The sequence below is a fragment of the Scomber scombrus genome, chromosome 22 (genome assembly GCF_963691925.1).
Source record: "Scomber scombrus chromosome 22, fScoSco1.1, whole genome shotgun sequence".
Taxonomy (NCBI): Eukaryota; Metazoa; Chordata; class Actinopteri; order Scombriformes; family Scombridae; genus Scomber; species Scomber scombrus.
In genome coordinates this window covers 23,444,243-23,469,144 of record NC_084991.1, presented here as the reverse complement: position 1 = coordinate 23,469,144, position 24,902 = coordinate 23,444,243, and the positions used below count along the sequence as shown (strand labels likewise).

Here is a 24,902-nt window from a genome sequence, read left to right as displayed (position 1 = left end):
TAAAACTAGAAAAGCATTGTTGATTTTTAAGCATTAATTCATGTTGATCAACTAATAGATTAATTGTTGCAGCTTTGATGTTTTTACTGATCATATAAAAACACAAATGCATCTTTCTTTTTAACAGTTAATGACTTTCTAAGCTTGTATGTGATTTATTAAGTAAACTGCAGCTTTAAAACACTTAAAGCTGATAAATAAAGTGAGTTAAAATCACTCCTGGTTTCATTAATTGATCATATTTATTGATCCTCTGGATTAACTTAAGGTCAATAAGGTTTAGTTTAAATTTAAAGGGTTAAAATGTGAAAATAAACGTATGAATAACTTCACACATTCTTTTTTTGTGGACCCAGCATCAAATTTCTGCTTTTAATCCATTTTGAGAGAATATATTACAGGATTATGGCAAAAATGTCTAAGTGGTGTAACCATAAAAACTTTGTACCAAATAATTCAACTTGCTTAAAAACAGTAAATTGTCAATAAAACACCATATCAACTAGTTTGGCATGATCTTACATTATAACTTTATATTAAATAAAGCTAATGGAATACAATTGTTCTAAATATTACATTTACTCTGGTTACCATGGAGATCAGGAACCATTTACATGTTTTAAATGAAGTCATTATTAGTATAAGTCCACTTAAATACACTGTAGGTGATAAACTATGTAATATGTATCATTCTTTTGTGGTTACACCATTTGACATTTTCAGGAGCATTCAGTCTTACTTTTGGTAAAAAAAATGGTGCAAATGTCATTTCAAATGATATAAAACCAACAAAAATACTAAATGTACATTTTAACAAACCTGATGCTGCTTTTAAATCTAGTTTAACGGATTTATTAATTCATCATCTTACCAACACTTATTATCACTGAGCTGTTTATAGATATTATAATAAGAAGTGCTGCTTTATCTGTTATTTTATTCCATAAATTGTAAAGAAAGCAAATAAAGTATATTTAATAAAAGCCTAAAAAGGACAGGGATGGATGTACTCAGTTAAAGAATATCCAAGTATTAGTATAAGTCCACTTAAATACACTGTAGGTGATAAAATGTGTAATATTTATCGTTATTTTGTGGTTACACCATTTGACATGTTCAGCAGCATTCAGTCTTACTGTCTCTCAGCTTGTGCACAGATTCATGGACTCATTAGAGGCTAAATGTGTCTGCAGCTCGGTATTAAAGCAGTTTTAGCAGGTTGTTGAGCTGCAGGCTGCTGGTAGCATTTGTTGTGCTAGCAGCTGAATCTGTTTTTAAGTTACAAAACCTGCAACTTTCACCCTGAACTCTGCTAAAACACCGGATCCTGTGTGCAGATGTGTGCTGCTGTGTGTGTGTGCAAAGAGCCTGCTGTGATATTTAGATGTTTTTTTGTTTTCCTGCAGCTAAGTTGGCTACCATTAAAGCTATATGTGTGTGGTTTCATCCTCCTTGCAGGCGGATCAGCATGCATAGCTGTGGCTGGCTAACATTAGCTCCACTCAGGAGCAATCAGGCCCAAACATTCACCTTTTTAAAAACCGGATTTTCTGCACCGGTAGCTGCACAATCACGCATCTACACAACACTAACAGACGGGAAACTATGCAGGAAAGGTGGATTAGTTGGAGGTTTTGCAGAGCTTTGGGTTTTTTTAGTTGTTTTCTTTAAAAGCAAGAACTCACCTCGTATGAGAAAACAAAAACTACACAACAACAGGCTCCGCAGCACGACACCCATCTTCCGCCTGTTTGTGGCCCAGGAGCTGCAGCTCAGGCCGGGCTTCCCATCGCTGCTCCCCCCGCTTAGATTACTGAACTCCGGCCGCGATGCGAGCTCTAAACGCGGCTTAGATGATCCACACTAACATCCCGGCTGCTGGCTTCTTGCTAACTGCGTCGGATCAACTCTCGGTCGGTGTCTCTCTCTACATTGTCCTGCGGGAGATCCGTCGTCTCCTTCCGCTGTGAGGAAGCTGCTCCCTCCTCCTCCTCCCTCCTCCTCCCTCCTCCTCCCTCCTCCTCCTCCTCCTCCTCCTCTTCCTCCTCCTCTTCCTCCCATAGAATAGAATAGAAAGCCTTTATTGTCATTGTACAAGAATAAAGGGTAATTAGGGTCATACACAATTCTTTCTTGTTTACCTCATTTACATATAATAATAATAATAATAATAATAATAATAATAATAATAATAATAATAATAATAATGCATGTTGTGGTTGATGACCCAGCATCAAATTTCTGCTTTTAATCCATTTAGAGAGAATATATTAGAGGATTATGGCAAAAATGTCTAAGTGGTGTAACCATAAAAACTTTGTACCAAATAATTCAACTTGCTTAAAAACAGTAAATAGTCAATAAAACACCATATCAACTAGTTTGGCATGATCTTACATTATAACTTTATATTAAATAAAGGTAATGGAATACAATTGTTCTAAATATTACATTTACTCTGGTTACCATGGAGACCAGGAAACATTTACATGTTTTAAATGAAGTCATTATTAGTATAAGTCCACTTAAATACACTGCAGGTGATAAAATATGTAATATTTATCATTCTTTTGTGGTTACACCATTTGACATTTTCAGGAGCATTCAGTCTTACTTTTGGTAAAAAAAAATGGTGCAAATGTCATTTCAAATGATATAAAACCAACAAAAATACTAAATGTACATTTTAACAAACCTGATGCTGCTTTTAAATCTAGTTTAACTGATTTATTAATTCATCATCTTACCAACACTTATTATCACTGACCTGTTTATAGATATTATAATAAGAAGTACAAGTGCTGCTTTATCTGTTATTTTATTCCAGGAGTTGTAAAGAAAGCACATAAAGTATATTTAATAAAACCCTGGAAGGACTCCTCCTCCTCCTCCTCCTCCTCCTCCTCCTCCTCCTCCTTCTCCTCCTCCTCCTCCCATAGAATAGAATAGAAAGCCTTTATCGTCATTGTACAAGAATAAAGGGTAGATTTGGGTAATGTGGGACACTTTTTGCAATTCTCACGTGTTCAACATATTTACATATGAATCCAACACATTATATCATTATGAAATCCCTGAGATGTTTGCTTGTTTAATCAGAAGACAATTTTTAGATATTGTACTCAAAAGGAACATGGTACTTATATTAATCTTCCTTGTGTCAAATGGTTTCAGAAGACGTTTTTAGGCTTAGAAACACTTTGATTTATACAAAGCAACCTTATATGTGCCAAAACTTTCTGAAATGCGCATACCCATATTTGGTCATTTAATTTTGTTGACATCCATGATGTTTTGCTGCCTACATCAGAAAGGTTAAAAAACTAGTAGCCTGTATGTTCACATGTGTAATGTTACATAATATAACTTAAAAAGTTTGCATTATACTAGTTAGCTTTAAAATAACTGAATAGAAAAAGAGATACATGCGCTGGAGTCTAGTTGTCCCACATTACCCTAATCCATCCTATATTAATGTCACTTGTGTCAAATTGTTTCAGATTTTGTAAACTGGGACTATTTTTTAGGCTTAGACATGCTTTCATTTATACAAAGCAACCGTATATGTGACTAAACTTTCTGAAATGCGCATACCCATATTTGATCATTTAATTTTGTTGACCTCCATGATGTTTTGCTGCCTACATCAGAAAAGTTAAAATAAACTAGTAGCCTGTATGTTCACATGTGTAATGTTACATAATATAACTTAAAAAGTTTGCATTATACTAATTAGCTTTAAAATAACCATATATATTTCCTCTTAAACTAAGGAGGTCAAACATGAGGCCCGCAGGCCATAAACGGCCCACTGAGGAGTCCATTCCGGCCCACTTTCCTTCCTTCCTTCTTTCATCCACCCTTTCTTTCTTTCTTTCTTTCTTTCTTTCTTTCTTTCTTTCTTTCTTTCTTTCTTCCATCTTTCCTTCCTTCCTTCCTTCCATCTGTCCTTCCTTCTTTTCCTTCCTTCCTTCCTTCTCTTCTTTCCTTCCATCCTTCCTTCCTTCCTTCCTTCCTTCCTTCTCTTCCTTCCTTCCATCTGTCCTTCCTTCTCTTTCTTTCTTTCTCCCTTCCTTTCTTCCTTCTCTTCCCTCCTTCCTTCCTTCCTTCCTTCCTTCTTTCCTTCCTTCCTTCCTTCCTTTCTTCTCTTCCTTCTCTTCCTTCCTTCCTTTAAAAACAGTTTTTCGAGCATATTTGTGTTTTTTAGCTGTTGTATCTCCTTCCAGAGGAGAGAGAGAACAGTTTGTAATCGCTCCGCTGCTTTCTATTGTTGGACTGATTTCATGCTTCTCAAGCCAAAGATAATGTTACAACAAACTGCAGATCAATGAGAAGAAAACACGTCTGCCATCCTGTTTCTGTGAACTCTCACATTCCTGCGGGCCGAGTTTGTCATACGCAGAGTTTACACGCAGCCGGCAGCACTCACACATTTCTACCAGGACTTACGTTTTATTTACTACAAAACTACTCTGATCTATTCTGAGCTGCAAAACAAACTCAAGCCCACATTTCTCTGAGCAGGAGAATCAACGAAGAGCCACATGAAAGAAAAGTTATACTTTAAGGTTTAGTAGGTTAGTGGAGTCTGAGGAACATTAGACTGAGAGAAAAGTCTGGAGATAAAGTTGTGAAGTCTGAACTTTGAGGAAAAATCTTTTAGAGAAAAACAGAATTTAGAGGCAAAATGGAAAAGTCGGTATTTTGTGAAAAAGTCAAGAATTCTTGGCAAACGTTATAATTCAGACAATAAAACATCTGAATTCTGAGAGTAAAGAGTCACTTCAGAGATTAATTATGAGCAAAAGTCTGAACTTGAAAGTGAAAACTGAAGTGAAAAGTTAAGTTTTAAAGAAAAAAGTCAAAATTCTGAGGGGAAAAAATCTGTATTTTGTGGAGAAAAGTAAAGAATTATTGGCAAAAGTCATAATTCATACATTTAAACATCTTTAAAATCTGAGTGTGTGATTAATTTAGATCAAAAGTCTGAAGTTTGAGGCGGAAACTGAAGTTAAAAGTTAAGAGTTTAACAAAAAAAGTCAAGAATTAGTGGGAATTCATACCTGAGAGAAGAAAATCACGTATTTTCAGGAAAAAGGTCGTAACGAGATAAAAATGTGAGAAAAAGATTTCAGATTTAAATCCAAATTTTAGGGGATAAATGATAATAATTCTGAGATTAAATCTTGATTTAAGGGATAAAGTCCACCTTCAGAAATAAAGCTGAATACTGATAATAAAATATGAATTTGAAGATTAAATACTGGGATAATTTTATTTTAGCTTGAATCAGTCAAGCCCAAAAATTCAGACTGAGAACTTTTACTTAATGAGAATTCAAAGAATAATTTTTTTATTGAAGGATTTTGGGTCTATTTCTTTTACTATATTTTTTACTACTATTGTTTTTATTGCTTTTGTACTTATTATTTAGAAGAAATATATTATCTTATCAAGTGTTTGATATGGGAATGAAATCAATCTAAACTATTATATTCTCCGTTCTGAGGTTTATAAATCTTGATTAAAGTTAAGCATGTATTACATCTATGATTAGAGATCAGGTGTTTCATTAAGGTCTCTCTTCGTAGTTTATTGGGTTTAAAACACGTGACTTTAAGATTCTTTGTTTGCCTGCTGAAACACACAATGACAACTAAATTCAAAAATCACATTTTTTTTAATCCTTACAAGAACAAAACATCAAATTCCAAACTTATTACTTCACAAAACAAGACCAAACTGTTACCATCGAGTTAATTAATTAAGACAGTGTAAAAATCAAAGCAGTATAAGTGAGAACAGCTCAGCAGTGCAGCTTCAGGCTCAGTTCAGTGTCTGCAGGAGTTTGATCAGGCTGCTGCTGCCCCCTGCTGGGTGCAGCTTCAGGCTCAGTTCAGTGTCTGCAGGAGTTTGATCAGGCTGCTGCTGCCCCCTGCTGGTCAGCAGCAGCTACAGCACAGTCTGCTCCCACAGCCAACAGACAGACTTATAGGAAAATAGTGCGCGGCCAGTGTACTCTTACCTATGAAAAACAATCATACTATTTAAAAAGAAGCAGATCATATTTATCAAAAGACACGGGATACAATAGTGCATCAAATCTTTCAAAGAATTGCATCCATCGTTTACATTTTTATCCACATGTGAAACGAGAAAAATGTGGACAGGATACAAAAACGACACAGTGAGATAGTGAGTCCGACATCTAGACTGAGTTGGTGATTTAAGAAGCAATCCCAGGCTCGTATGGCTGAAGCATGTGGAAGTAAAAAGACATGCAGGTGTACAACTTATACACAAAGGGTTGAAGCCCCACGGTGAAGAAGGCCTCCAAACCTGAAGGCCTAATGTACAAACTGTAGCTGTGTCCCATATTTCTCTACTTCAGATCCACTTCAGAGGCTTCCTGAGTTTCGGGGGAATAAAAATATTGCTGTTTGTTCTTTGTATTCCTTCGCCAGCTGAAGTTTCTTCTGCAGTTCACAAGACAAAAACTAAAGTAACTCAACTTTATCTGCAGGAGGTTGAAAGGATTTAATGATTAGTTTAGCTGGTAAAACCTCTCTCTGGTCTGTTCTCAGCTTAAAGCAACAGAAATATGAGTCAATGTGCAATTAAAAGGAAAACGTCCAACTTTCTACGGAGGATAAAGTCTGACTTTAGAGATGAGCGTGACTATTTTGAGAAAGAGTCATAATTCTGGTGCAAAAGTAAAAAACATTGAGAGAAGTTAGATTCCTACAAAAAGTTGTAATTTGGTGAAATAAAAGTCTGTAGAAAAAAAACAGAGACTTGGACACTAGTCAAACTTATGATTAAAAAAAAAGTCAGAATTGTTCGATAATGGCTCAAATTAAAAATAAAAAGTCACAATTCAGAGATTATAAAAACAAACATCTGGCTCATCATCAGCTTTGAAAACAAAACTTATATAAGTTAGTTTGTGTTTAAAAGCAGAATCTGAATTATGAGTTTTTTTTAATCTTGAACAGAAATAAAAATCATCTTTCAGGACAAAAATCAGCCAAACTTCTTTCAAAAAATCTGAATTGTCCAATAACAGCTCAGTGATATAGAGTTTAAAAAGCTTGTGCACACAACATAAATAAATATTGTCTTTCAGGACTTTATGTGATTAAAACCAGAGTCAGAATTATGACCTTCAAATTTGAATTTTCATTAAATTCTTTAAAAAAAAGAGAATTCGGAGACAAAACTCAGTAAATCAGAATATAAATAAAACTTTAAAAAGCTGTTAAGACAATGTCACAATTCTCTTATTACTAATAAAATTGTAGAAAACAGTTAAAGTCTGACTGTCAGACTTTTTCTTATTTCTAAAATAACTAAACATCTGAAGCTTAAACTCTGAACTATGACCAACTTTCCAGGCTGCATTCAAAAGTCAGATATAAAATAAATACGTGGTTAAAACCCATTGATTGATGGATACATCAGAATTATGTTAATAAGATAAAAAGATAAATGGGACAGTGAAGATGATCAGAGTGAACAAACGTCACAGGTTATAAAAGCGAGCGATCATTCATGACAGGCTGTGCTAATATTAAAAAATAAAAGCGATTCTGAATAATCTCAATATGACGATAATAATGTTTACTGTGAGATTATGCTGCAGTGTTTATACCATGGTATCTAACACCTCTGGGTGCAGTTAAATCAATGAGCAGGAGTGATTTATGACAATATTGGATTTTTGTATAATTTTAGCATCAATGTGATGATATACTTTGATTAATTAACTAGCTGGATTTCTGCCTGCTTGTTTTGTCCATAACAAGTTTCTCACTTAATTTTCGTGAAAATTAAGTTATCACAATATATAATGACACTGCAATATAAAAATCGCATTCTGTGATAATATTGCCCACTCCTGTTGAAAAATAATGCAAATAATGCAAATAATGCACTCTGTGTCCCTAAACGTGCATTATCTTCTATAACCGAACGGCCTGAGTGCATTATTCTTCTTATATCGCGGCCACTTTTCCAAATATCTAAGTTTTCTTCGTTCATGTTAGTGTTAGTGCAATAAACATAACTCCTTAAACGTTACCAAACTGAAGACACCATGTCAGAGCTGTGCAGGTATCTCAAAATAATGCACCTGTTCTGGCCAATCACAGTCTAGTATTCTCTGAAGCCATGACATAATGCGTCTTTAACATAGTGAAGCAGACATTCAATCATTGTGTAACTTTGTGCTATTTAGAAATTAAAATGTCATCAGATGAACTTTTTAAAGGAACTTATTTTGAGTCCAATTGTCCTTGTGAGCTTCCATACTGTGTCCTCACACCTCGTAGTGCAGGTCATTGAGCTCCAGTCTCGTGTAATGGCGTCTGTCGAAGGACTCCATCGCCTTGCGGCCACCGACGGCCAGAGCTAGCGTGAGCACGACAAGCCCCAAAACCATGAACGCCACCACGCCGCTCTTCAGCGCCCCGTGCCCCGCCACTGCTTTACTGTGGGTGGTGCTCGGGTTCTGGAGGGCGTGGTCGGACTGGACGGCACCTTTGGGGACGATGAGCAGTGTTGCTGCTTGAGCCGTCCTTGTGGTGGACGGCTCAGAGGTGGTTGTGGTAGTAGTGGTGGTGGTGATGGTGGTGGTGGTAGTAGTGGTTGTTGTAGCAGATGTAGTAGTAGTGGTGGGAGTTGCAGTGGTTGTAGTCGTGGGAGGTTCAGTTTTGGGCTGTGGTTTGTCAGTAGTTCTGTGTTCAACCTCTTTTCTCGCCGCCACAACAGGAAGTGATGTCGTGGAGCTCTGAGCTGGCCTGGCGGCTGTGGTGGTGGTGATGACCGGATGGGGCTTCCCTTTCTTGGCTGTTTTATTTTGCTTTTTTATCGTTTTGTTTGGCTTCTTTGTGGTTGTGGTGGTTGTTGGTGTGGTTGTTGGTTTGGTTGTTGGTGTGGTTGTCGGTGTGGTTGTTGGTGTGGTTGTCGGTGTGGTTGTTGGTGTGGTTGTCGGTGTGGTCGTTGGTGTGGTTGTCGGTGTGGTTGTTGGTTTGGTTTTTGGTGTGGTTGTCGTGGTTGTTGGCGTGGTTGTTGGTTTGGTTGTTGGTGTGGTTGTTGGTGTGGTTGTTGTTGGCGCTGAGGTCACTGCTGGCATTGTGGCTATGATGATGATGGGTGGAGGTAATGTTGTGGTTGGCTTTGTGGTCGTCACTGTGGTAGGCCTCGGTGTTGTTGTACGCTGTGTGGTGGTTGTGGTGGTTGGTGTTGTGGTGGTTGTGGTGGTCGGTGTTGTGGTTCTGGTGGTTCTGGTGGTTGTGGTGGTTGGTGTTGTGGTTCTGGTGGTTGTGGTGGTTGGTGTTGTGGTTCTGGTGGTGGTCACTGTGGCAGGCCTTGGTGTTGTTGTACTCTGTGTGGTTGTAGTGGTTGTGGGATGTGTGGTTGTGGTTGTGGTTGTGGTGGTTGTAGGCAGTGCTGGTGTGGTTGTGGTGGTGGTGGCGGCGGCGGCCACTGTGGTGACAGGTCTTATCGTGGTTGGATGAATCAAGCCTGTGCAGGAGAGAAGACAGACTGAGATGTAGAAGTTCAACACAAATATCTAAACTTATTTATAAGGAAGACCAAAGATGCCGAATATAACCACGTAAAATCTGCACAAAAGGTCAACCTAAAACTAACAAAACAGTTCCAGAAAATAGTTTTATGAGTTAGAGACACTGGATAAACCTAAACTGTTTACCCTAATTGACAACTACTACTAATCAATCGCCACAACCCAAATTTGATTGAGATATCGTCAGAAGTCTTCGTGCTGCATATCAAAACATGGCCGAATAAAACTGGAGAGGCAGTACTACATGGATTTAATGAGTGAAGAAATAACAGATTTATTTACCTTTGTAGATGTCATAAGTGTTGATACCTTCCTGAGCCTTCATTAGAGGACAATCCTGCTCCGTCTGACAGTGGAACAGGAAGCAGTTGTTCTCGCTGGCTTGTTTGTTGGCGTTGAACACGGCCATGTTGCACTTTGCACCTTTTGAAACACAGAGATTGATTCCGATTGACTCATTAATATCCTGAAACTAGTGTCCCAGTTATTGTTCCACATTAATGTAAAACACATCAAAATATGTGTGCTGTGATGTTTGGTATTGATGTAACAAATAGTTTTTGTCAAAATCACAAAACAAATTGCATTTTTCCCCTCAGAGAGATCAATGGGAAACTGCTGCGAGGCTTTTTCAACCTCAGTCCACTTTGAAGCCCTAAAACTTTGTCATACTTTAAACTGCAGACATCATACAAACTTTTAATGGGTCACAAGCCTTTATTGGTATAAATCAGCTTTTTGGTGTTTTGTATGGTTCCAGAAATCAGTTTGAGGTACTTGTACTTTACTGTAGTACAGTTTGAGGTACTTGTACTTTACTGTAGTACAGTTTGAGGTACTTGTACTTTACTGTAGTACAGTTTGAGGTACTTGTACTTTACTGTAGTATTTCCATGTGATGCTACTTTCTACATCTCAGAGGGAAATATTGTACTTTCTACTCCACTACATTTATTTGACACAATGGATAATATAACAAGCTTTATAAATACAACACATTGTTAAAGATGAAACCAAAAAGCAGTGTGTAGTCGGCTCACATTTCATCTCACCACCCCTCACATTTATCTGCTGACCCTTTGGAGGGGCCCCACCCCTAGGTTGGGAACCACTGGACTAAACTAGCTAACTGTATATAAAGTAGTGTAAACTAGCTCCACCTCCAGCAGCTACAACAGTAACATGCTGCTCTAACACTGATGCTTCACTATTAATAATCTAATGATGTCATAATAATAATATATCAGTCAGAGGACCAAACCACTACTTTACTGTAATACTGCATACTACATCACTCATAATACTGCAGTACTTTTACTGTAATACTGCATACTACATCGCTCATAATACTGAAGTACTTTTACTGTAATACTGCATACTACATCACTCATAATACTGCAGTACTTTTACTGTAATACCGCATACTACATCGCTATAATACTGCAGTACTTTTACTGTAATACTGCATACTACATCACTCATAATACAGCAGTACTTTTACTGTAATACTGCATACTACATCGCTCATAATACTGCAGTACTTTTACTTGTAGTGAAGTATTTTTACTTTGATGTATTAGTACTTTTTCCCAGCTGATTTCATCACAGTGTTATATCAGGTCTGTTATCTCATCTGATAGTCAGACAATCGTCTGCATGTAGTCATGCCTGCTTTTGATTTGCTTTTTAGTCAAATATCCGTCTAATTTTATCATGTGACCGATGTTTTAACTGGTGACATTTTGAGCTTTCAAAATATCTGTGCGATGTTCTTAGAAATGAAAGCAGATTTCGAAGTTAAGCTCTTACATCACAGCCTGAAACACTACAAAAAGCCTGTCACAGAATCTCTCTTTGACCCACTTCACTGTTTTTCAAAAGCAGCCGTCTAGACTCGATCCCAAAATGTACCTCGAGGCTCGTTGTTTTTGGCTCCCACAGGGACGAAGATAAAGCGAGTGAAGCTTGGATGTTTGGAGCCGTTTATCTTTGTGCCTTTGTGAGAATATATTAACCATTGCAGCATTTTGCTAAATTATGATACAAAAAGTGAGAACAAGGTTAGAGAGGACGCTACAGAAACTTTCTGTCCTGAATCGAGCATTAAAGATTACTTATTTAGAGAAATATTAAAGTTAAAGTGAAGGAATTTAACCTTTTACTGTTGCTGCTTTTTTCCAAGTGTGTCTTAAAACAACAATCAGGAGTCCAAATGACCATTAAAGCAGTTTATCTGTCTGTAATCATTCCTTCTGTTCATACTGACCATTAGAGGATCCCTTCATAATACACTCACAATGTAAATGATGGAGGACTGTTCCTATGGAAACCTGACTGCTGTTTAAAAATACACTACAAATATTGTGAACTACTCCTTTAACCCTTAAACTCTAAATCCCTCCAGAGGACAGGTATTCCTCACCTGGCTTGACTTCCTTTGAGCAGCAGGCTAAGACACAGTCCCGCTCCGACCGGACCACCCGACTGTCCATGGCCGCCCCCGGTCTGGTTAAGGCCAGTCTGACATTAACAATAGCACTCTGGTGTTGTCTGGAGAAACATGTCTCTGGTTCCACAGCTGACACACGAGGTGCTGCCGTCAGCATCAGCACGGCGGCGGCGGCGAGCAGCAGCCCGAGTGTCCACGAGGGTCGACCAGATGCTGGAGGAGTCATGGCTACAGCTGGTCTACACGACTCTGTTCAGAAATGCCTCAGTGTCCACAGGAGGAGGAAGATCCACAGAAACGTACTGTTGGATAAAAACAGAGTCAACATTCATGCTGTTTATTTCTTTAATCCATTTAAGAATAAATAGATGTATGACACAGTAAAGGACAATGACATCACTACTTTAGTTTAACAGTACTCAGGCTCACTTTGACCACAATAAAACAGAAACAAGGGGCATAACAAACAAAAGAAGAACATTCATTAAGTTCCTTCCCAATTGGTAATATTTAAAAGGCTTCACAGTGTTCTTTATTGTACTTCTTGTATGAAGAAGTGACACCCTTAAAAAAGTACTACTGGGCTAGGCCTGTGTATCGGTACTCAATTACTTTAAGATATCAACCAAAATAAATGGATACCAAGTAGAATCTAAACGTCTCCTGTCAAACGATACCTGCAATCGATCCTTTTTACACACAGAACTAGAAAATATGACTATATGTATGGTCTTGCTAACAGCCAATCAACAGCAAGTGTTCTTGGATTTAACCCGACATGTGATTGGTCCACTGCCACAGCAGCTACGACCCGTCTGTGGTGGTGAAGTCGTGGTGAATCTGAGTTAGCGCGCTTAGCAGTTCAGCAGCCAAGACGCCTCCTAAACGCTCTAAAGTGAGTCTACACTACACGCCTGTTACACCGGATACAAGACAGAGACTTAAATGTGTTAATGGGAATCTGATGAAGGACTCAGTTGGTATCAGGATCACTTTAAGGTGACTTGGATTGGTGCTGGTATCATCATGTTTTAAACTATACCCAGCCCTATACTGGGCCTGACAATCCCTCTCAAACATTGTTCAGTATGTATTTATTTTTATTGTAAAACTGCAATAACTGAAACAACACTAGTTTTATTTACAAGGCTTATTCACTCAAATATACACTACCGGTCAAAAGTTTTAGAACACCCCAATTTTTCCAGTTTTTTATTGAAATTCAAGCAGTTCAATGAAGAGCTTGAAATGGTACAAAGGTAAGGGAAGCATGATGGTCTGATGTTTTTCTGGATCCAGGGTCGGCTACCACAGCATTCTGCAGCGATGCCATGCAGAACCCTCTGGTATGCATGTAGTTGGTCAGAGGTTCATCCTACAGCAAGATAATGCCCCAAAACATCAGTCTAAGCTATGAAACAACTACCTTAGGATAAAGGTAGTTCTGGCTTAGACTACTGCAACTCCCTGTATGTCGGCATTGACCAGTCAGAGCTTCACCGCCTGCAGCTGGTTCAGAATGCAGCAGCTCGTCTACTAACTGGCTTCGGGTTAGGTTCAGGATTGATTTTAAGATTCTTTCATTTGTTTTTAAGTCTCTGAATGGGCCCGGAATACCTGTCTGACCTTATTAAACTGCATCAGCCCTCCAGAGCCCTTAGGTCAGCTAACCAGGTGGTACTGGATGTTCCTCGATCCTTCTTAAAAACTAGAGGAGAGCCTTTGCAGTTGCGGCTCCCACTCTGTGGAACACATTACCTTTCACTGTGCGGACTGCAAACAGCTTCTCCACTTTTAAAGCACTGCTTAAAACCCACTTGTTCACTTTGGCCTTTGGCGGAGTATAGCTGCCTTTATCTGTTTTATTTCTCTATATTATTTTGTTTTTTATTGTTTTATTGCTTTTATTGTTTGTTTGTTTTTATTGTTTCTGCTTATTTTACTGTAAAGCACTTTGGTAGGCCATTGGCTGTTTTAAATGTGCTATATAAATAAAGATGACATTGACATTGACATTGACAAAGACCAAGTTGGTAAGCTTGAAAAAAACATTTCAATAAAAAACTGGAAAAATTGGGGCGTTCTAAAACTTTTTGACCGGTAGTGTACATGTAAGGAACAGGCTATAACCTGGTTCCTCTCAAAGCCTCAAATGTAAAACGTGGTGTCGGATAAACCTTCAAACTCATGGATTGTTTTCTGTTCACGAGGAGAGAATTTCACACTGAGACGACAGCACTGATGGTTCCTTTATTGTACATATGGGCGTGTGTTACGGTCCCTCTTAGATAAAGGCTCGACTAGAGACACGTAACGGTGTGTGAATACTGTTTTAAGATAGACTTCGACCCTATCCTGTCAGACTGAGCACGCTGTTGGACTTCATCAGTGCGTCTCAGTGACAGCTTCAATGATACGTGACACTACAAAACTCTTTCTTCTTGCCGTCCCCGAGTCCCAGATCTGTCTCAACATCTCCACAAAAAAAACAAGAAAAAGAGAGAGAACTAAATTTGAAACTGAGTAAAAATAACCGAGGAAATCTAAAAATGCTCCTTCCGTTTTTAGAAAAAGAGAAAAGTGAACAAGGTCAGTCGTGACTCTACAGAATGAGAATTTCTTATAAACATTTGATTTCAACATTAAACCCAGATTGAAGTTGAACTCAGAGAGTGATTAACTACACACACACACACACACACACACACACACACACACACACACACACACACACACACACACACACACACACACACACACACATCTATTGAATATCATTTTCTAAGACATTGCTTTCTGAATTAATCTTCAGCTCTTGACGGACACATTAATTTGTCTTCAGCTATCAGATAAACTTGAAATGTCTCGTATTATGAGCAGAAACTCACCAGGCTTGCAGAGTGAGCAGTCCTCCATCAGACGCTCAGCAGCTCTTTGAGTCCGCAGTCCACGAATCAGGACTTTTACCCCGTCTCCTGTGAAGGGAACATGTTGGCATTATTACATCTTATCTCCTTTACAGCTTTTGCTATCTGACCCACTATCAGCCAGGTGAGTGACACAGGTTCGTCATGTCTGAAGGTGGAAAAAACAACAGAGACGAAGCTTCAGATTAAAGCAACAGAGCTTTAATTAACCACACATTTATTTGATCTGACTCAATCTGAGAAATCCCAACTCAAAGCCCACTTACTGGCTTTTTCTGGAGGTCTTGACTGCATCTAACAGCCTCTCTCTCATGGGACACAGACTGAGGAATTTTAACATAATAAACAAACATTGTGGCATGCTAGTTCGTAACTGACAATGAATTAACATCCACATAATTTAGCAAATGTAATCATTTCCGCTTCTATATATATTTTTTAACTTACTAGCTGTTAAGTTTAACTGTAAATAAATACGTGTGACTTTTGATTTACCATTAACATTTAATTTTTTTATTATTATTATTAATTCATAACTTTTGATCTGGCAGCAATGATCTTCCATAGTGGCCGAAGCTAAGTCTGTGCAAACATTTGTGACTTACTGTGTCATAATTTTAACATAATAAACAAACATTTTCAAGGTAAACAAGTAAAAATCATAATAAACAAAACAAAACAAAAATACTGACTTGCTAGTTCGTAACTGAAAATGAATTAAGACTAATTTTGAGTCAAACATCCACATCATTTTGCAAATTTAATCATTTACGCTTAATTAAATCTCATAGTTTTGATTTACCATTAACCTTTAATTTTTTTATTATTATTATTATTAAGTTAACTTTTTATCTGGCAGCAGTGATCTTCCATAGAGGTGAAGCTAAGCGAACTGGACACCGATAAGTCTGTGCAAACATGTGTGAATTACTGTCTCATAATTTTAACATAATAAACAAAAAATTTTCAAGTCAAACAAGTAAAAATTATAATAAACAAAACAAAAAATACTGACTAGCTTGTTCGTAACTGACAATGATTTAATTTTGAGTCTAACATCCACATAATTTTGCAAATTTAATCATTTACGCTTAATTTTTTAAACTTAAATACTTGTAACTTACAATCTCATAGTTTTGATTTTACCATTAACCTTTAATTTTTTTATTATTATTATTAAGTTAACTTTTTATCTGGCAGCAGTGATCTTCCATACCAGGCGAAGCTAAGCGAACCGGTCACCGATAAGTCTGTAGGAGCTAAATAACCACTGAAAACCACAATAAAAACAACATTAATAAAGCCAGCATGTTGTTATAAATCACAATAATAAATAAATAAGTTTCTTAAAGAAGCTTAAAGACACGCTGCTGATTTCTGCCTTTGTGTTTGTGCTCGCTGCAGAGCTGTAGCTTCACTCATCAACCATCAGTCTCTCGTTTCTGCTCAACATCGCCACAAAAAAAACAACAAAGTAATGCACGCAAAGAGACACATCTGCTTCTTTTTGTTTTAAATCTCCTGCACAACAACACAGGTGTACCTTTTTATTTCCACCTGGCAGCATCCGTCCAGCAGCTGTTCAATCAAACCAGTTCATCCCAGTAAGAAGCTTCACCATCATCCCGAGAGGACATACTGCTGCTGGAAACACTGGAGACACGATGCAATAATTCTCCCCGAATATATAAAAACCTGCTTCGTCTCTTTGCGTCTTTTAAATGTGAGATATTAAACAGCTCTCCGTCATCATCATCATCATCAGCCGGTGAATAAAAGCATCTCTATGTGCGACATGTTGCAGCTGGTTTCTCCGGAATGAACATTACATGATGGCTGGTGCGGAAGATCTGACCCATTTTAGTCTTTGTCCTCTGCAGGAGGGGGATGGAGCCTGCAACACGCTGCTTTATTATAACTACTAATAAATAATAATAATAATAATAATAATGATGATGATGCACATTACAACACATCAGGTTACAACACATAAAGCAAATCCATCTATGAAATATTTTGCAATGAAAGAAAAATCTTAATGTGAGGGTTTATAAGCAGGCTCATCAATAATTGAAGAGGCTGAATGTGAACAATACATTTGAAAAATATGCAATAATTCTCCATCAGCTCAGATTTTAATATGAAATGCAAAAAAATATGAATGTAAAGCTGAATCAGATATCAGAGAAAATTCAGTTTGCTTTTAAAGCGTCAACCTGTGTGGAGGTACGGAAGCTCCTTTACACCAAGAAAGAGAGAAAAAAAAGGAAGATTAAATGTTCAGTATGACAAAACATTAAAATACTGGTGGTTATTAACTATTCACATTTAGATTTTAATGACTAAAATATGATTTAAAAAGACAAAATGATGAAATATTAAATCAAAATAATGAAATATTGAAACATGTAAACAACATAAACCTAAAGTTGAAATGTAAGTTTAATGTCAATTCTGTGTTTTTTTTTTTAATCCATGAAAATAAAAAGATGAAATGTTAAAAATAGAATTAAACTAGTGAAAATTATTAAGAAGTCCAAAGACAAAAAAAAGGGGGCGAGGGGGGGGCTATCAGCGTTAATCACGATGCGATTAAGAGCCGAGCATTACTTAACTTTACATTGTTAATATGGATTTAAAAACTGTTAAAAACATGCGATAAAAAATACAATTTAACATGATTTACTGAAAGTCAGCGTAGGAGCCTAAATATGTTTTATGTTTATATTTGCTTGGGCTGCACGTATTGCATCACATGCAGTGATTGACACATGGGTGTGGTTTCCCCTTATTTTACCTGGTCACTTGGTTAGCGGCGGGAGATTTGGACAAAGGGAGTTAGTAGAGATACTTTTCTGTTGACCGTCACAATCGTCATCATCATCACCATCGTTATTAGTAGTTTACCGTAATGAATGTAATATCAGTAGTTTACCGTAATGAATGTAATATCAGTAGTTTACCGTAATGAATGTAATATCAGTAGTTTACCGTAATGAATGTAATATCAGTAGTTTACCGTAATGAATGTAATATCAGTAGTTTACCGTAATGAATGTAATATCAGTAGTTTACCGTAATGACTGTAATATCAGTAGTTTACCGTAATGAATGTAATATTAGTAGTTTACCGTAATGAATGTAATATTAGTAGTTTACCGTAATGAATGTAATATCAGTAGTTTACCGTAATGAATGTAATATCAGTAGTTTACCGTAATGAATGTAATATTAGTAGTTTACCGTAATGAATGTAATATCAGTAGTTTACCGTAATGAATGTAATATTAGCAGTTTACCGCAATGAATGTAATATTAGTAGTTTACAGTAATGAATGTAATATTAGTAGTTTACCATAATGAATGTAATATTAGTAGTTTACCGTAATGACTGTAATATTAGCAGTTTACCGTAATGAATGTAATATTAGTAGTTTACTATAATGAATGTAATATTAGTAGTTTACCGTAATGAATGTAATATTAGTAGTTTACCGTAATGAATGTAATATTAGCAGTTTACCGTAATGAATGTAATATTAGTAGTTTACTGTAATGAATGTAATATTAGTAGTTTACTATAATGAATGTAATATTAGTAGTTTACCGTAATGAATGTAATATCAGTAGTTTACTATAATGAATGTAATATTAGCAGTTTACCGTAATGAATGTAATATTAGTAGTTTACCGTAATGAATGTAATATTAGTAGTTTACTATAATGAATGTAATATTAGCAGTTTACCGTAATGAATGTAATATTAGTAGTTTACCGTAATGAATGTAATATTAGTAGTTTACCGTAATGAATGTAATATTAGCAGTTTACCGTAATGAATGTAATATCAGTAGTTTACCGTAATGAATGTAATATTAGTAGTTTACCGTAATGAATGTAATATTAGCAGTTTACCGTAATGAATGTAATATCAGTAGTTTACCGTAATGAATGTAATATTAGTAGTTTACCGTAATGAATGTAATATTAGTAGTTTACTATAATGAATGTAATATTAGCAGTTTACCGTAATGAATGTAATATTAGCAGTTTACCATAATAACTCTCGATTAAGACACAAAACCCTCATTTAAATACTGCTGTCTGCACCTGTTGAACCTGTTTTCATTTACAGTTATTCTGAGTAGATCACCTGCAAAACGCACAATAACTAAACACACAATTAAGTACCTTTATGGGATCTTAGTAAATCAGGCTCATAGTGTCTCAGCAGCCTTTTGGAAAAGTAATAGCTACAGTCAGCAATGAATCGCAATCTTTTTAAAATTAATAATTTAACAGGCCTTAAAGAATTCTACCAAACTACCATAAAAATGTTATAAGTGACAAATAAAAACAAGTATAGGTAAATTCATATTTTAAGATTCTAAGAAAGACATTTCGGCAAAATGGTGAAAAGTCAACATTTTGACACACCCAATGAAAATTAGAGCACTTGCAAAAAGTACAAAACTAAAAAATGAGTCATAATTTGCAAATATATAACTCATACAAATGGTTGAGAGATTTGTCAGAATTTAGTTTTGAAAAAAAAAGACAACACAAAGTTATGTGAATCAGATCAAAGAGAAATTCAGTTTACTTTTACAGCATCGACATACGGAAGCTCATTCACGCCAAGAAAATAATAATAAAAATAATTATAATAAAGAATGTTTGGAAGGACAAAGTGAAAAATAGACTTTCTAGTTCATCATTTTGACTTTGAAAAGAAATATTTTACTACATCATTTTGTAATTCTATGTTTTTGTCTTATTAGTTTATTTGCTTCTTTAAAAATTAAAGCAAAGTTTGACAGTTTTAACTTTAAAGTATTTTTATTTTTATGACTTCATAACTGTTTATTTTCTCTTTTTATAGCAGAAATAGAAATAGAAAGAGTCTATAGTCTCTTTATCTTTCTATAAAAACCCTCCGAGTGACTCAAACCTGTGCAGACAACAACTCAACCAACAGATTTCACTTTGTCGTGTTTGCTCAGAGAAACAACTCGATCATATTTCAGCGTTTCCTCGACGGGACGCTGCCCTAAAAAACAGCCGATTCTTCTTCTGCCGTCGCTTCATTCAGCGTCGGCCATCTCTACGTCCTGTTTGGACCCGGCGGTTTTCGTCTTCTTCTTCTTCGTCTTGGTTGAAGCAGATGTGTCCTGTTTCTTCGGTGGCGGCGCTGCTGCTGCTGCTGCTGCTGCTTCAACTGTGGAGCGAGACGACAGCAGAGGGACCGTTTAAGAAGTGGAAACACAATCAGAAACATTGAGGTTAGAACAGTGTGTCCATCTGCTCGATGCTCCTGCACAGCGATCCTGATCGGAGGGTTACACGTTTATCCAGAGCACAGTGACGCCTTATGTGATTTACCGTAATAACTGGAATATAAGATGCACCGTTGTGTCTTATACAGCAGTAAAAAGCAGAGGGTTAGATCTGGATTCGGTTACAGGTCTGTAAAGGTCCGTCCACACTAAGAACAATAACTATAAAGATTGAATTAAAGTACTTTATTAATCCCTTGAAGTGTAAATTAAATGTCACCTTCTCACAAAGACAGCCAACATACATCAAGGAAACATGCAGATTCAGGCAGTACAAGTTAAGAGCAAAGCACCACATCAGCATCAATCAAACAATCCACAACACTCAGCAGTCAACTGCAATGTTCATTAAAAAACCTCATTGCACCAGTATAAACCTCATTGCACCAGTATAAACCTCATTGCACCAGTATAAACCTCATTGCACCAGTATAAACCTCATTGCACCAGTATAAACCTCACTGCACCAGTATAAACCGCAGGTATATCTACTCCCAATGCAGGTATATCTACTCCCAATACAGGTATATCTACTCCCAATGCAGGTATATCTACTCCCAATGCAGGTATATCTACTCCCAATGCTCCCAATACAGGTATATCTACTCCCAATGCTCCCAATACAGGTATATCTACTCCCAATGCTCCCAATACAGGTATATCTACTCCCAATGCTCCCAATACAGGTATATCTACTCCCAATGCAGGTATATCTACTCCCAATGCTCCCAATACAGGTATATCTACTCCCAATGGTCCCAATACAGGTATATCTGCTCCCAATACAGGTATATCTACTCCCAATGCTCCCAATACAGGTATGTCTATTCTATATCTATATTAATAATTAGAAGACTTTCAGAGTTATTTAATGCTTCTATTCACATGATGGGTATCAATGAAGTACTCATCTGGTATCAGGATCACTTTAAGGGTTCTTGGACTGATATAGTTATTGTAATTGTTTTAACTTTTTAATAACCAGCCCTAATGCTGAGAGAGGAGCAAAGCTGCATTACAATAAATACATATCAATAAATAAAGTCATAATTAAGATGATATGTGCAGGTTTGGATGAAATGTCAGACTGCTGTACAGTTTAAAGGAAGGATTCTGATTGGCTGTCAGGCTGCTGTATGGTTATAGGAAGGATTCTGATTGGCTGTCAGGCTGCTGTACGGTTTAAAGGAAGGATTCTGATTGGCTGTCGGGCTGCTGTATGGTTTATAGGAAGGAATCTGATTGGCTGTCAGGCTGCTGTACGATTTATAGGAAGGATTCTGATTGGCTGTCAGGCTGCTGTATGGTTTATAGTAAGGATTCTGATTGGCTGTCAGGCTGCTGTACGGTTTATAGGAAGGATTCTGATTAGCTGTCAGGCTGTTGTATGGTTTATAGGAAGGACTCTGATTGGCTGTCAGGCTGCTGTATGGTTTATAGGAAGGACTCTGATTGGCTGTCAGGCTGCTGTATGGTTTATAGGTTTATGGGAAGGATTCTGATGGTTATAGTTGTGTTGTGAACTCTTTCATCCACTGCAGTTACAACCATTATTAATACTACATATTAGTATTTATAGTTAGGTGTAGACAGGCTTTACCTTCCATGCCGCTCTTCTCCTGCTGCATGTGCTGCAGCTGTTTGAGCAGCTTTCTCCTCTTCTTTCCAGACAGAGTGATGTTCGCTCTCGGACTCGACCTGAAGGAGAAATCAGACGACCACATGATGAGATGATGGTATTAACTGGCAAAACAACAACACGATATAACAATTCTGGCATATGTTGAGCTGTCAGAGTTGAGTGTTTCTGTTCATCACTGACTTTCTCTTCTTCAGGTGATGGACGGTGATGAGACCCTGGTCGACCACGGCGCCGACTATCTGATGTTTCTTCCTCTTGTCTCTGCCCAGAACTCGCCGCCGCTTGAAAAGCTTCTTCCCCAACTCCTGAAAGACGATGTGGAGATGAGATGAAGAACAACGAGACTCAAACTTTCCTAACAATGTTCAGTTCTAGAGAGAAATAAACGTTGATGTGTCGGCTCCTAAACTTCATGGAAACACATCGGAGTCTTTGACTGGGAAATATAAATGATGTGTTTTTATCAGGCGGGGCGCTCCGGTCCTCTGAAATGAGGCCAACGCGGAAGTAACTTAAAACTGCATTCTATCAAAAGGCCACCAGGGGGCGACCGTTTTGGTGTCAAAAGGACTTCCGTCTCTATACAAGTCAATGGAGAATTCACCAACTTCTCACTTGATTTCTAACCTCAGTAAACGTTTTCAAAATGTGTTTATGGTCTCAATTGCTAGTTTAAAGCCTTCTTCAATGCAGTATGATGTTCATTTGGGACATTTTGGCCTCCCTGATTTTATATGTGACGATAAAGCAGGGTATGCATTAGGGTGTGGCTACGTGGTGATTGACAGGTTGATTGGTTCACAGGTTCAGGAGGGCGCCTCATGCTCCTCCTGATGCCAATATAAGTAGAATCTCTGTTTTTATTTTACCCAGCATGCACCTGAAATTTTCAAGATGGCGCTGCTCAGATCCGATACTATTGGCCTCCGAGCAGCAGTCCACAAACCAATGGGTGACGTCACGGATGTTACGTCCATTTCTTATATACAGTCTATGGTTTTTATGTATGTTTGTGTATTTTATCTATTTCTTTTATTTAAGTGTGAGATGTGTGTGTTGTTGTATTGACCCCAATGCATTGACAATAAAGACAATTCAATTCAATATTTTAGTTAAGAACTTGAAGAAATAGAAAATTAAACTTCATGTTGCAGTTTGAGCATCAGACCAGCAGGGGGCAGACTCAGCTCAGGGTTGAGTAATAAATAATTATTAAAGCTGATTTTAGTGCAAGTATTTTATTATATTATCTTTAATCTCTGTTTTCATCATTGTGAAACTGCGTTCTGCGTTGGCCTCATTGCAGAGGTAACGAGCTCCTCGCCTGGTAAATGTACATAAATCCTCTGATTGCAGCTTCTGACATTAATATTTTCTGCTTTCTTTTCTCATTTATGACAAATATTATGAACTTTTAGGAAACACTGATCTACTGAAACGTGAAGAAAATAACCTACAAATCAATTAATAATAGAAATAACAACTTTAAGCTGGTTAATTACAGTAAATCTGTTTAATTTAATATATTCTACTAATAAAAAGCTGTTTCCAGGCAGGATATGAAAGTTTATTTGATTAATTTGCTTCTTCACATGTTTTCTGCTCTTCTAATAACAGTCTGGAGTTAATTAACTACATGAAAACTGTTAATATAATATATAAAATAAGATGATTAAATATGAATAAACACATTACACCCATTTTAAAGTCTTTGCATTGGTTACCTGTTTGCTTTCCTATTGATTTATAAATTATTCTACTTTATAAAAAGATAAAACTAAAACCTGGAAATGACCAAATGTTTTAAAAGGAAACTCAAAACTCACCTTTTCAACAGTTTATAGCCTTTAATCTTATTCTATTGTTTTTAATGTTTTAAATCATGTTATTTTATTTATTTATTGTCTACTTCATCTTATTATTATTATCATATTATAGTTTAACTCTTTATCCATTTTATTTATCTTTTAGTCTCTTTTTTAAACAGTTTTAATCCATCTTTAATTAAACTTCTATTTTACTTTTCTTTTGTCTTTTTAATCTATTTTAACCTCATTTACTTTTTTATTCTTTATTTATTTCCACATATTTTATAACGTTTTTTAAGCATTGTTATTTTCTCCTGCATGCTTTGGTCTCCAGTTTAGTCTTTAAATTGTTTTATTCCTTTTTAAATTCACTATTATTATTATTATTATTATTTTTCCCACTTTTTTATTTTTAATTTTTGTCAGATGAGCGTGAAGCACTTTGAACTACACTAGTCTGTATGAAAGCTGCTTTATAAATAAATAAAAATAAAGCTCCTGTTAGTGTTGAAGCTGTTTATGTTAGCTGCTAACTGCTAACCACACACTTATTTATTAATTAACTCAATAAAACTCAGTGACAGAGCGGAAGTCTGAACGCTGGCATCTTCCTCTACTTCATCTCAAACATTATGAACATTATGAACATTATGAAACATGTGCTCTTACTGTTTTGGGTCTGTTGATTTTCCCTCCTGGAGGAGACATGATGCTGCTCACATGTGCACAGCTGCTTCTTCTTCTACTGGAGGATTCTCTGCAGACGTCACGCCCTCGCTGCTCACTGCTGCCACCACGTGTTCATTACACGCCAACACACCTCAAAGGCAAGGCACGTTTATTTGTATAGCACAACAGGAGTAATTCAAAGTGCTTTACAGAAGCTGGAAACACTTTATAAAAAGCACAACGTTTTAACATTATTATATATTAGGGAAAAAAACTTAAACTTAAAACTTTCCTTTGTGATGAAGCTTATAGTTAGGGCTCCAACTCCTAGTTTATGCTGCTGGGGGACTCCCATGATGCACTGAGCTCCTCTCCCCTCCTCCTCCTCCTCCTCTCTCTCTCTCTCTCTCTCTCTCTCTCTCTCTCTCTCTCTCTCTCTCTCTCTCTCTCTATCCATCCATCTATATCCATTAACATTCATG

At 36.8% G+C, this 24,902-nt stretch overlaps 2 protein-coding genes across 4 annotated transcripts in view; both read right to left on the bottom strand.

Moving 5' to 3' along the window:
* The window catches only part of lrp6 (low density lipoprotein receptor-related protein 6), a gene marked incomplete at its 3' end in the record, with an annotated part of 40,794 nt that extends 38,849 nt beyond the window's left edge, over positions 1-1,945 (bottom strand). Inside the window, 1 exon segment of the mRNA XM_062443506.1 lies at positions 1,686-1,945. Within this exon segment, the coding sequence (XP_062299490.1) occupies positions 1,686-1,740 (55 nt within the window).
* Positions 1,946-19,817: 17,872 nt separating this feature from the next.
* c22h11orf98 (chromosome 22 C11orf98 homolog) lies at positions 19,818-24,484 on the bottom strand. Of its 3 annotated transcripts, none has more exons than XM_062443498.1 (4): positions 24,421-24,484; positions 22,124-22,248; positions 21,902-21,999; positions 19,818-20,183 (listed from the first exon to the last, which is right to left on the bottom strand). In XM_062443498.1, the coding sequence occupies exons 1-4, from the start codon at positions 24,457-24,459 to the stop codon at positions 20,050-20,052; spliced, it is 396 nt and encodes a 131-aa protein (XP_062299482.1). In that variant the 5' UTR covers positions 24,460-24,484; the 3' UTR covers positions 19,818-20,049. The 3 variants fall into 3 exon arrangements, with proteins under 3 accessions (XP_062299482.1, XP_062299483.1, XP_062299484.1); XM_062443499.1 differs by having other exon boundaries at positions 19,818-20,177; XM_062443500.1 differs by having other exon boundaries at positions 19,818-20,174.
* Between the last annotated feature and the right edge of the window lie 418 nt (positions 24,485-24,902).